This window comes from Diabrotica virgifera, chromosome 9, assembly GCF_917563875.1.
Source record: "Diabrotica virgifera virgifera chromosome 9, PGI_DIABVI_V3a".
NCBI classification, from domain to species: Eukaryota; Metazoa; Arthropoda; class Insecta; order Coleoptera; family Chrysomelidae; genus Diabrotica; species Diabrotica virgifera.
Window position 1 is genome coordinate 39,245,926 of NC_065451.1, and position 13,690 is coordinate 39,259,615.

The window sequence follows — 13,690 nt, forward strand, 5'->3', positions numbered from 1 at the left end:
ATAAAGGAAAAATATTTATATTCTAATGACATTTATCGTATGTCGTTGTAATAATATATACTAGTTTGTTGAGATTGGAGTTTGATAATGTTTTTGAAGGAAAGGAAAGAAGGTTTACTATTGAAAATAAAACCATTTTGTAAAAGTACAAATTTTCTATGAATAGTTCAAACGATCAAAAACACTTTTAACGTCACATAACTGTATTTTTTACTAACGTTTATAATGTCTAATTTAAAATTATATATACAGTTGGTGTAGAATGTAAACATACAACCCCGTGACGTCACGACGCGTTTGGGGTGGCTGGTATAAAATGAATTTTTAGTCGTCTTTAGGGGCCAAACGAAAGAAAAACAAAACTTTTTTATCTTTGATACAGGTTCTAAATTATGTTCTGTTGTGATTTATACCATTTTTTTCAAATTTAAAATTTTATGAAAGTTCCCTATAAGTAACGAACAATCCACAATAATTATTGTCATCAAAGCTATCCAAGCAAAAAATTACGTATTTCTTCTATACATTTGAGTTTGACACTCCGTCCATGTCAAACTAAATATTAAATTAGGTATTAATAAAATATAAATGACATTTTTGATAGTGAATTTAAAGATGTTACTTAAATACAATTTGAGTATCTAATGAAAGAAATAATTTATTAACAACTTTAAAAAGGTTTTTAGGAGCATACGGCCTCCCCTTTAACGGGAGTAGGTACCTAATAATAAATGAACTCTGCCATCTATTGTTGACGATTCAAAACACTCTACTATACTTCATCAGTAAATAAATTTTTCGCCAAGTTGAAAAAAATATTTGTTACTGTATTAAGACAATATTTAAAAGCTTTATGTTACTTTATTTATAAGTCATTTGGAGCATAGATCGCTTTTGTTCATCCGCGAAAACCATTTTTAATAATAATGTCTATACTAAAACTTGAAAAGTCAAAGTTGACGTAAACTGACAAGTATTTCTGAGTTGAGTTCAAAGTTGACGTAAGCTGAATTATATCTGAAATAATCATAGACATGCACTGTACAGTCCGATCAGCTGTCCTTCAGAGCCCACTATGACAACAATAATTTTGGATCACTGGATATGTTGTTTATCCGTAACTGTCGAGCAGGTTGTTGCTTCTTCCTTATCAGCATCCATTTTGTCTTCTTGAAGTTGAGGTTCAGCCCGTATTCATCACTATTCAACTGAATTTACCCTTTACGTTGCCTGTTGTAATTCATCTATGCTACTGGCAAGGATTACCGTGTCATCAGCATATCTTATATTGTTGGTTAACTCACCGTTAATTTTTATGCCCTCATTTGCATTTTCCATACATTTTTTAAATATTTCCTCGGAATAAATGTTGAATAGGATTGTTAATAAGATACACCCCTGCCGGACACTTCTTTTGATCTACGAGGATTGCGACACCAAAAATTTGAACTTAAGCTTACAATAATCCGCCCTACATATCAAAAACATAAAATTGAGTGCTCTGAAAAATGCAACCCTAAATATAACTTTTTCATTAGACTCATATTTTTTATAATTTGTTGAAGCAGATAAAAACACCTAAAAAGGGCTACATCACAGAACTAGTTTTCGATTGGTGGACCAATCATCATCAGTGCTTACCTAAAATGAATATAACCTGGTAAAATAATGCAAAGATTTTGAAATTTTAACTACGATTAAGAAAAGTTGTAGGTTATAATCACGTGAAGTTTACATGCTAACCACCAAGATATAGTTTTACAAAAATATGTGGGTCAAAGCCCTTTACAAGTAATCCGTCAAGGAAACATCGGTTAAAAATGCTGTCTTAAGTATGGATGTTTAAAATATTTATTAATACGCCCCAGGTAACATCTAAGCTATGGTTTTACTTGTTCACATGGTGACAGTCTGGCAGCAACTGAACAAGTAAAACCATAGCTTAGATGTTACCTGGGGCGTATTAATAAATATTTTAAACATCTATACTTAAGATAGACTTTTTAACCGATGTTTCCTTGACGGATTATTTGTAAAGGGCTTTGACCCACATATTTTTGTAAAACTATATATTTTGGTACATTCCATGTCAAATCACTCAGGCAAAAAATTTTGGATCTCCGATTTGTCTGAAAATTGGTATATAGCTTCTGCGGGACGTAAAAATAAGATATTTAAGGTCAAAAAATCTTCTTCTTCTTTTTTTCTCAAAATGTTATTTTATGCGATTTTACAGTGATTTGGTGTTTATTTAAACAAATTTGCATTTTCTGTCGTAAAGTATCGATGAAAAACATAATATTTTAATAGAAAGGACTCAAAAATGTCATTATATGGCATTATAACGAGTTATTTTGAATCAAAACAAGTTTTTGATCAAATTTTATAGTGTAAAAAACGTTAAAATACCGTTTTTTGCAATTTCCTCCATTCCCAAAATACATTATCATCGATTTGGCTGAAAATTTGCCCACAGATAGCCAAAAGATAGGACTTTAAGTGGTTAGAAGGATTTGAATTATATTACAATACCAAAAAAGTTACATGCATACATCAGACTCAAAAGTATATATTAGTCCAGTCGGGATAGCATTTGACCTTGAAAGCCGAGCTGCCCAAAATTTTATTTTTCTGATCTTTAGGGGAGTCAATAGTAGCCTAAATTTAAAATCACGAATGAATTCCTCCGTTACGTTAGCAGCCATCTTGATTTTAAAGGAGAACCTGTTTTGCTCAATATCTCCGCCACTTCTAAATTTTCGACAAAAATGGTAGGAACTGAAATTGTTCCAAATAAATCGTATTTACAATTATTACAATTTCTTTTTAACAATTTTTGTCGTGAGGTCGATATTTTCGAGTTAATTGTACTTACAGTAGACGCCTATATTTTTGACTATAATATTGCATGTAACTTTTTTGGTATTGCAATATAATTCAAATCCTTCTCACCACTTAAAGTCCTATGTTTTGTCTATCTGTGGGCAAATTTTCAGCCAAATCGATTAGGATGTATTTTGGGAATGGAGAAAAATGTAAAAAACGGTATTTTAACGTTTTCTACACTATAAAATTTGATCAAAAGCTTGTTTTGAATCAAAGTAACTTGTTATAATGCCATATAATGACATTTTTGAGTCCCTTCTATTAAAATATTATGTTTTCCATTGATACTCTATGATAGAAAATGCAAATTTGTATAAATAAACACCAAATCACTGTAAAACCGCATAAAATAGCATTTTGAGAAAAAAAAGAAGAAAAAAATTTTTTGACCTTAAATATCTTATTTTTACGTCCCGTAGAAGCTATATACCAATTTTCAGACAAATCGGAGGTCCAAAATTTTTTTTGCTCAAAAATTGAGTGATTTGAAATGGAATGGCCCTTTTACTATTATGGGAGTGAGTGAAACAAGATGGCCAAACACAGGGAATTTCATAGAAAACAGATACGCCGTTCAATTTTCTGGAAATCAAGTCCATATTAGTCCAGAGAAATAAGGTTTTTCTCGTGACACATCCCCCTCCAGGCCGAAACCAAATTTTTTGAGTAGTATGGACATCTATATTATTAACCTATATGTTTCCTGCAGCCGATTTTGATGATATACATAGTTATAAACAAATGAAGATCGAAAAACGGTAAATTATCGCTTTTCTCGTCTATTACCAAAAAGTTAAGCACTTTAAACAAATTTGAGAGTAAGAAACTCATAAATCGTATAAAAAACTTCAATATGGCATTCGCTGAATATGTCCAACCTTATTGGTTGCTTAGAAAATTGCAAAATAAATCATAAATATTGAGTTTTTATAAATATTCGTAACTTAGGTAAAAATTAACTTAGAATCTTCTTATTACGTGGAATGCCGAGACTTCTTGTACTTAAATTATATTTTAAATTTCAAAGCAATTGGTCAAATAGTTTAAAAGTTATTTAATTTATTTTTCCCAAATTCATTTTTTTTGCAACACTATAAGTCAGAAAATTATGAGGTTACAATAATACTTCGGACAGTTTATGAAAGAAGAACATTTATACTATTACCTTAATGAAAAATAAATGACAAAAAATAATTTTAAACAGTGTAAAATTATTTTGCAAGAACATGTCCATTTTTGGCTTACTTATAAACAATTAGAATAACTTTTTAACCGTTACCCGTAGAAAAATTATTTTTTCATATTTAGAAAGACTGAATTTTTATACACATTTAGAAAGAAAACAACTGTTCTAGGATATTTAGGGACAAAGTTAGCCCCCCCATTTTTTTAATTCACATGTTTTTGCAAAATTATTTTGCAATATCTATAATTATTTTTTGTCATTTTTTTTAAATTAAATTAATACTGTAAATTTTCTTCTTTCATAAGCTATCCAAAATATTACTGTAACTTCATCATTTTCTAACTTACAGTGTTGCAAAAAAAATTAATTTTGGATAAACAAATTAAATAACTTTTAAACTATTTGACCAATTGCTTTGGAATTTAGAGTGTAATTTAAGCACCATAAGTCTCAGCATTCCATGTAATAAGAAGGTTCTAAGTTAATTTTTACATAAGTTATCAATATTTATAAAAACTCAAAATTTATGATTTATTTGGCAATTTTCTAAGTAACCAATAAGGATAGACATATTCAGCGAATGCCATATTGAAGTTTTTTATACGGTTTATGAGTTTATTACTCTCAAATTTGTTTAAAATACCCAATTTTTTAGTAAGAGACGAAAAAAGCGAAAATTTACTGTTTTTTGATTTTCATTTGTTTATAACTATGTATATCGTCAAAATCGGCTGCAGGAAACATATAGTTTATTATTATAGATGACCATATTACTCGAAAAATTTGGTTTCAGCCTGGAGGGGCATGTGTCACCAACACGATATTTTTTTTCCTTATTTCTCTGAACTATATGCCTCGAAACGGAGTAGCAATAATTATGAAACAGCATATCAGTAAATATATGACGAACTTCATCCCAATGTCAGATAGAGTAATTTTAATACATCTGAATGCTAAACCTGTAAATATAAATATCATCCAAGTTTATGCTCCCACTGCTGACGCTGATGAGCAGAAAATTGAAGAATTCTACCATTAAATAGAAAAAGTGCTAAAAACAACAAAGAAACACGAAACAATAATAATTATGGGAGACTTTAACGCTAAATGTTGTTCTGAAGCTATTTCCTTGTGGCATTTTTATAATTAAGTATTTTCTATGGGAAATAAGCCACAATTTTACTAAAAAATGAATTTATTAATATTTCGAAGCCCAAATCGGGTTTCGTTGTCAAAATACAAAATTTTGTATTTTGACAACGAAACCCGATTTGGGCTTCGAAATATTAATAAATTCATTTTTTAGTAAAATTGTGGCTTATTTCCCATAGAAAATACTTAATTTGAACGCTAAAGTTGGACATAAGATGACGCAAAACATTACCGGAAAGTTTGGCTTGGGAGAGAGAAATCAAAGAGGTGAGCGTCTAATAGAATTCTGCCAAGAAAATGACTTCGTCATTACAAATACCTGGTTTCACCTTCCAGAAAGGCATCTCTACACGTGGACATCCCCTCAAGATGGACAACAAGGTAGAATAGTACGGAAACAAATAGACTACATCCTAGTAAACCACCGATTTCTAAACAATATTAAAGATGTAAAAACTTACCCCGGCGCTGATAATAAACTCGAATCATAATTTACTCTGCTCCAAAATACAAATTAAATTAAAGAAACTAACAAAGCCTACTTAGCCTAGCAAGATATATTTCGACCCCCTTAAAAACCCCCAAACGCGCGAACACATATCGCAGCAGATAAATAGTTAAATGCACAGAATATCAAATATACCAAACGAAAACCGAACTATTAACGAATGTTGGTACGATATTCAAAACTCTATTTTAGAGGACGTAAGAGAATCTTTAAAAACCCCTACAATGTTAGCAAAAAATGACTGGATAAACCAAGAAATTCTAGACCTGATGGACGTTCGACGGAAATACAAAAATAGAAATAATATCAAATACCGTGAAATCAGCAAACTCATAAGAAGAAAAATTAAAGAAGCAAAAGAATCCTGGCTAGAGAATTCCTGTAAAGAAATAGAAGACCTCCAAAAAAACATGACAGTTTCAACCTCCACAAGAAACTTAAATACACCTCCGGATATAGAAAACAGAAAAATGCTCACGTACCTACTTAAAAACGCAAACCAAAATTGAGTGATTTGAAATGGAATGGCCCTTTTACTATTATGGGAGTGAGTGAAACAAGATGGCCAAACACAGGGAATTTCATAGAAAACAGATACGCCGTTCAATTTTCTGGAAATCAAGTCCATATGCATCGAAACGGAGTAGCAATAATTATGAAACAGCATATCAGTAAATATGTGACGTACTTCATCCCAATGTCAGACGGAGTAATTATAATACATCTGAATGCTAAACCTGTAAATATAAATATGATCCAAGTTTATGCTCCCACTGCTGACGCTGATGAGCAGAAAATTGAAGAATTCTACCACTAAATAGATAAAGTGCTAAAAACAACAAAGAAACACGAAACAATAATAATTATGGGAGACTTTAACGCTAAAGTTGGACAGAAGATGACGCAAAACATTACCGGAAAGTTTGGCTTGGGAGAGAGAAATCAAAGAGGTGAGCGTCTAATAGAATTCTGCCAAGAAAATGACTTCGTCATTACAAATACCTGGTTTCACCTTCCAGAAAGGTGTCTCTACACGTGGACATCCCCTCAAGATGGACAACAAGGTAGAATAATACGGAATCAAATAGACTACATCCTAGTAAACCACCGATTTCGAAACAATATTAAAGATGTAAAAACTTACCCCGGCGCTGATATAAACTCGAATCATAATTTACTCTGCTCCAAAATACAAATTAAATTAAAGAAACTAACAAAGCCTACTAAGCCCAGCAAGATATATCTCGACCCCCTTAAAAACCCCCCAAACGCGCGAACACATATTGCAGCAGACAAATAGTAAAATGCACAGAATATCAAATATACCAAACGAAAACCGAACTATTAACGAATGTTAGTACGATATTCGAAACTCTATTTTAGAGGACATAAGAGAATCTTTAAAAACCCTTACAATGTTCGCAAAAAATGACTGGATAAACCAAGAAATTCTAGACCTGATGGAAGTTCGACGGAAATACAAAAATAGAAATAATATCAAATACCGTGAAATCAGCAAACTCATAAGAAGAAAAATTAAAGAAGCAAAAGAATCCTGGCTAGAGAATTCCTGTAAAGAAATAGAAGACCTCCAAAAAAACATGACAGTTTCAACCTCCACAAGAAACTTAAATACACCTCCGGATATAGAAAACAGAAAAATGCTCACGTACTTAAAAACGCAGACGGAAAAATTTGTGATCACGAACAACAATGCAAAAAATGGGAAAGATACATCACTGACCTTTTGATGATGTTTCTCGAGAAAATGCTCCACATACTACCTGTGGCAACCAGTTAGACAAAGGTCCCAGTATACTGAACTCTGAAATCAGAAAAGCAATACAGCAAGCCAAAAACAATAAAGCACCTGGACCAGATCAAATCCCTGCTGAGCTACTTAAACTTTTGGATGAGGAAAACATTACCTACATAACCACCTTCTTTAACAAAATTTACAACGAAGGAAAAATACCAGATGATTGGTTGGAGTCATTGTTTATACATTACCAAAGAAAAGCAGGCCCACCAAATCTATAGTCCAAGTAATGAAGCTTAAAATAGGACAAAACCTCGCAATTTTTACAGAATGACTAGATTTGCTTGAAAATTTGAGAATAAGTAGTGGATAGTCCAAGGATCAAAATCTATATCAGTTCGAAAGGCGCTTTTACCATGGGGGTGGTTGCCACCCCATCTCGGGGGTGGAACTTTTTTATTAGATTTTGACCGTAAAAGTTGATAAAAACATTCATTCTAAGCAAAAAATGTTCTATGCATTTTTTTGATAAAATTAATAGTTTGCGATTTATTCGCTATCGAATGTGTTAGTTTTATATCGAAAAAATCAATGTTTCTAATAAGTTTTCTGCTAATAACTCCAAAAGTGTTCTTTTTATCAAAACAACTTTACTTAACAAAAATGTAGCTTTTGAAAAAATAAACAAAACCGTTTTTTTAAGTTTCTTTAAGACCAATAGTAATCGAGCTATACTTTATTATATGTTAGCTCTTCTTTGTCAAATGCTAAATATTGTAGTTTCAAAGTCAAAAGACGGGAAAACTATACATTTTTCGAGCATAACTTGTCGAAACTAATTTAAATTAGTTAAAAGCATCTATCTCCAGAAATAGAAAAAAAAAGGCTCAAGCTCAAAAATTAAGTGACTTATAATGAAAAGAATGTCAGTCCCTATTTTTTTTAGCGAAAAAATTATCGGAAGCAACCGCCCTAATCACCCTACTAATTCAAATTAGTCATTTACCTTATTTGGTCTTCTTTATTTATGTATTATAAATAGGTTCTAGAAGTTTGAGCGGCCTAGAATGATCGGTTTTAAAAAAAATGGAGTTAAAAGCGAATAACGCATTTTTGTAGTTTGTAAAAAAATGGGTTTTCTTCAGAATAGAAAGATTAGCATCAGAGATACGAAAAAATATTTAATAATTAAATTATAGCTTATTTAATTTTCAAGAGCCTGGTTTGCAAAAATTTTTTCTACGACAAAAATTCAGTGAACTATTGACAATTAAATCTTGTAATAACAAGCAAAAACCATCTTTACCAACCCTTTCAAAGTCACCTCTTTTTGCGACTGAGGATTTTTAAAAGATTTAATAATAATATTCTTAAAGATCTTGTAAAAACCTACAAAATTCTTTTTTACCAAACTTTCTAAGACAAAAATAAAAAGTTACGATTAAAAAATCAATATATTTTTTTGAAAAAAAAAGGCGAAATACAATTGGAAGCATAATAATGTAAGTTAGGGGTGTTTTTAGTCATTGGCCTTATAAATTTTTCTTTATTTATGTATTATTAATAGATTCTAGAAGTTTGAGTGGCTTAAAATGACTAGTTTTTAAAAAAATAGGGTTAAAATCGAATAACGAATTTTTGTAGTTTGGTAAAAAATGCAATTTCCTTCAGAATAGAAAAATTAACATCAGAGATACAAAAAAATGTTTAAATATGAAATTGTAGGTTATTTAATTCCCAAGAAATTGGTTTGAAAACATTTTTTCTACGGCAAAAATTGAGTGAATCGTAAATCAGTAAAATTGGTAAAACATTGATTTTTTCGATATAAAACTAACACCTTCGATAGCGAATAAATCGAAAACTATTAATTTTATCAAAAAAAATGTATAGAACAGTTTTTGCTTAGAATCAACGTTTTTATCAAGTTTTTCGGCCAAAATATAATAAAAAATTTCCACCCCCGAGATGGGGCGGCAACCACCCCCATGGTAAAAGCGCCTTTCGGCATTATATAGATTTTGATCCTTAAACTATCCACTACTTATTCTTAAATTTTCAAGCAAATCGATTCATTCTGTAAAAATTGCGAGGTTAAAAGCTTCGGTTCCTGGACTAGTAGCGATTTTAGACTAATCAGTTTGATAAGTCACGCACTTAAGATATTTTTACGAATTATACAAAATCGAGTATTCCTTCTGTGTGAAAGTAGAATGGGTAATAAGCAATTTGGATTTAGAGATGGTCTAGGAACTAGAGAGGCACTATTTTGTATGCACGTTCTTTTACAAAAAAAAGCTGTGAATTCCGAAAGAACGTTTATGTTTGTTTCATCGACTTCGAAAAGGCATTCGACCGAGTACAACACGATATACTTTTCAATTGTCTACAGGCAGCAGGATATAAGACTGCTAAAATACTTATATTACAATTAAGTAGCATCTATCCAAGTTGGAAATAGTCGTACTGAAAAACTACCCATCAAACGGGGTGTGCGACAGGGTTAGGTTTTGTCACCCAGTCTCTTTAATCTGTACTTTGAAGAAATCTTTAAGGAGGCTTTGGACGACAGACAAGAGGGAGTAAGTCTGGGCGGAGAAGTAATGAACAATATCAGATATGCTGACGACACAGCCATTCTTACAGAAAATTTATAAGATCTCCAGACATTAGTAAATCTAGTCAGTGAAGCAAGTTATCGGAGAGGCCTAAAAATCAATATTTCAAAGACAATGTGGATGGCAGTTGGAAAGATAAATGTAGATAAAGGCGTGCTTTCTCTTAATGGAGAGGAGATAGAAAGAGTAAACCATTTTAAATACCTTGGCAGTTGGTTAAATGTAAATTGCGATTGTGATGAAGAGATAATAACCAGGATTGAAATATCACGTAAGGCTTTTGTGACCTGGAAACCAGTTTTATGTAACCGAAGCCTGTCGATGAAGATCCGCAAGAAGGGTATAAAATGTTACGTGTGGTCTATATTATTGTGTGGTTGTGAGACATGGACGTTAAAAACCACAATGCTTAATAAATTAGAAGCATTCGAATTGTGGTGCTATCGACGAATCCTAAAGATATCGTGGGTTTCGCACACTTCCAATGAAAATGTTCTCCAAATGATGAATTTAGAACGTCTGCTCATAAACATCATAAAGAGGAGAAAAACAGAATACTTCGGCCATATAATTAGAGGGCCTAAATACCACCTACTTCGCCTTATAATACAAGAAAAAGTGGAGGGAAAAAATGGATTGGTCGAAAGAAACTTTCGGGCGTATACTAGTTCGCTCCGGCGGTCAGATTTTAATACCCCACAGAAAAGGGGCATAGGTAAGTTCGATCCGGCCATATATTTCTTAGAAAAGATAGTTGAATAATGTCTTTACTGGGTACACAATGAATAATAATGAATAGCCAGGGTCAGCTTAAATAGATAATGTTGCCTTCATAAAGCAGATACTTTGATACATTTTATTAATAAAATTTTTAATAAATATTTCTCAAACTTTGTATTGGGCAGATTGCAATTGCGCGCAAAGGTCAAAAAGGAGAGAGACATAACCCTTCGGTCCAAACCTAACTTACGGGTATTAGAGTGAGAGAACCGCAGTAGGTATTTGACCGCTGCGCGCAATCACAACCCACCCTTTCTAATACGACAATACTATCATTGTTTAAAAGAATGAGTCTTTTTAAACAATGCTACCAATGCTGGTTATTAGCGCGCTTATCACTGTATTTATATAAATAGGTAACCACCAATATTTTATATAATTTCTAATATAAAATACAAAAGTCACAGTACCAATTTTCCTGATATTAATTTTCCTAGAATAGAATAGATAAATACTTAATCCGCTTAACTACGGGAGCGAACTAGGTTATGGTTTTCGGAGCGAACTAGTATGTAATTAAGAGGGTTTTTTGACCATGGGAGCGAACTAGTGTGCTCCGAAACTTTCATGGTTACGTAATATTAGACAATGGTGTGGTTCCACGGTAGAAGAATTATTTCGCAAAGCAGCCGATAGAAAGAGGTTTCAGGAACTTGTAAACATGATGACAGCCAACGTCTGAATACGGACACGGCACCTGAAGAAGAAGATATCTTGGTGGTTAGCATGTAAACTTCACGTGAATATAACCTACAACTTTTCTTAATGGTAGTCAAAATTTCAAAATCTTTGCAATATTTTACCAGGTTATATTCATTTTAGGTAAGCACTGATGATGCTTGATCAACCAATCGAAAACTAGTTCTGTGATGTAGCCCTTTTTAGGGATTTTAAATATATACCTTTTATAAACGATTTTATTGTTTTTTGTATTACATGGTATACAGCCAACTACAGGAAAACTTTTTCCTTGTGGATTTTCAGATAAAAACAGTTAGCTCATTGGGCTATCCCATTGAAGCTCACCAAATTGGAACGGAGGACGGCTATATTTTAACAGCGTTCAGAATACCACATGGGCGAAATGCCACAATGTCCAGCAATCTTCCAATTATACTCAATCACGGAATGTTGGGATCAGCAGAGAACTACATTTGGATGGGACCCCAGCGATCCTTAGCCTATATTTTAGCTGACAATGGATATGATGTATGGTTGATGAATTGTAGAGGAACATCTCATAGTAAGAAACATAAAAAACTTAATCCAGAACAGAAAAAATTTTGGGATTTTTCGTAAGTTTCAATCGACTATCTATTTATAAAGCTCAACAGGCCTTAAATGCCTAGGACTGAAAGTTTAATTTTTCATTACAAATTACTATTTACATTTATTTATGTTCTTCTTCTTCTTCTTCTTTCTTGTATGTAGACTTTGAAGCCTGTTGCTTCTTCAAAATTAGTTTCCTAAATTGTTTAAATTATCGCACCATCTTTTTCTTGGTCTGCCAATACTTCTTCGTCCATTTGGTTACTTATCTCGTGCTATTCGTACTATCATATCCTCTGCCATTCTACTTATGTGTTCGTTCTTTTCGTTTTGTCACCCAACCATTTATGTCTTCTACATTGCATGCTCTTTTTATGTTTTCGCTTCTCTCCCAATCCAACAGACTTTTCCCTGATATTCGTCGAAGTATTTTCATCTCTGTTGTTTCTAGTAGTCGTCTCGTTTTGCATGTGTCAGGTCTTGTCTCCGCCGTGTATGTCAATATTATAGGTCCAATTGCTGCTTTATTGATTATTGCTTTTGTATTTTGTCTTAGGTATTTGTTCTTCCAGATTGTGCCATTAGGAGATCCCGCTTGCTTTTAAGCTTTGCTGTCGTACTTTCTCTTCAACATATCTAAACCCTTGCTTCCTGCTTTAATATTTTCCCATCAATTTCGATTTTAGATCGTAGTGGGTATTTAGATGTTGTCACACATTTGGTTATTTCTGCTGATATTATCATATTGTATTTCTTGTCTGTTATATTGAAATTAACTATTTTGATTGGGAAATAAGCCACAATTAAATTGAAAAAATTATTTTAGTAACGTTTCGAGTTATATTGAAGATGTGTGTTAAACTTTAGAGATCGTCTCCTGTCTCGGCGATTAATGCGGCGTCGTCTGCATAACATAATATTTGGATTTCTTTGTTCTCCATTCTGTAACCATGACCTTTACGTACTACTTCTATTATTTCGTCCATTATTATATTAAAGAGCAGTGGGCTTAATGAGTCACATTGTCTTACTCCGCTTTGTACTGGTATAAACTGCGTTAGTTTTCCATTTATCCTTGTCTGTATTCGATTATGAAAATAGATGTTTTCGATGGTTTGTATAATATTGATTGGTATGTTTCTTCTATACAGTAAATGTAGGATGTCTTCGACTTGGATGCGATCGAAAGCCTTTGTCAGGTCTATAAAACTTATATATTTTGGTTTATTTTACTCAATGGCCTTTTCTGTGATTTGTTTCAGTACAAATATGGCGTCTACGTAGAATCTTCCGGCTCTGAATCCTTGTTATCCATCTGATAAAGTTGTTAGTTTATTGATTTTTTTGGTTAGGACTTTTGTGGTTAGCTTAAGTACGGTATTTCGTAGATTTATACGTCTATAATTGTTGGGGTCTTCTTTGTCTCTTTTCTTGAACATTGGTATCATTATGCTGTTTCTACATGCGTCTGGTATCTTGCAGTGCAATATTAGTTTTTGTAGATCTTTTCCTGTATTCGATTATGAAAGTAG

At 32.4% G+C, this 13,690-nt stretch overlaps 1 protein-coding gene across 1 annotated transcript in view; it reads left to right on the forward strand.

Annotated features, from left to right (window-relative positions):
* The window catches only part of LOC114332825 (lipase 3-like), a 105,081-nt gene that overhangs the window by 18,047 nt on the left and 73,344 nt on the right, over positions 1–13,690 (forward strand). The window contains exon 2 of the mRNA XM_028282603.2: positions 11,874–12,184. Coding sequence (XP_028138404.2) covers positions 11,874–12,184 — 311 coding nt within the window. The remainder of the gene's footprint in view (positions 1–11,873; positions 12,185–13,690) is intronic.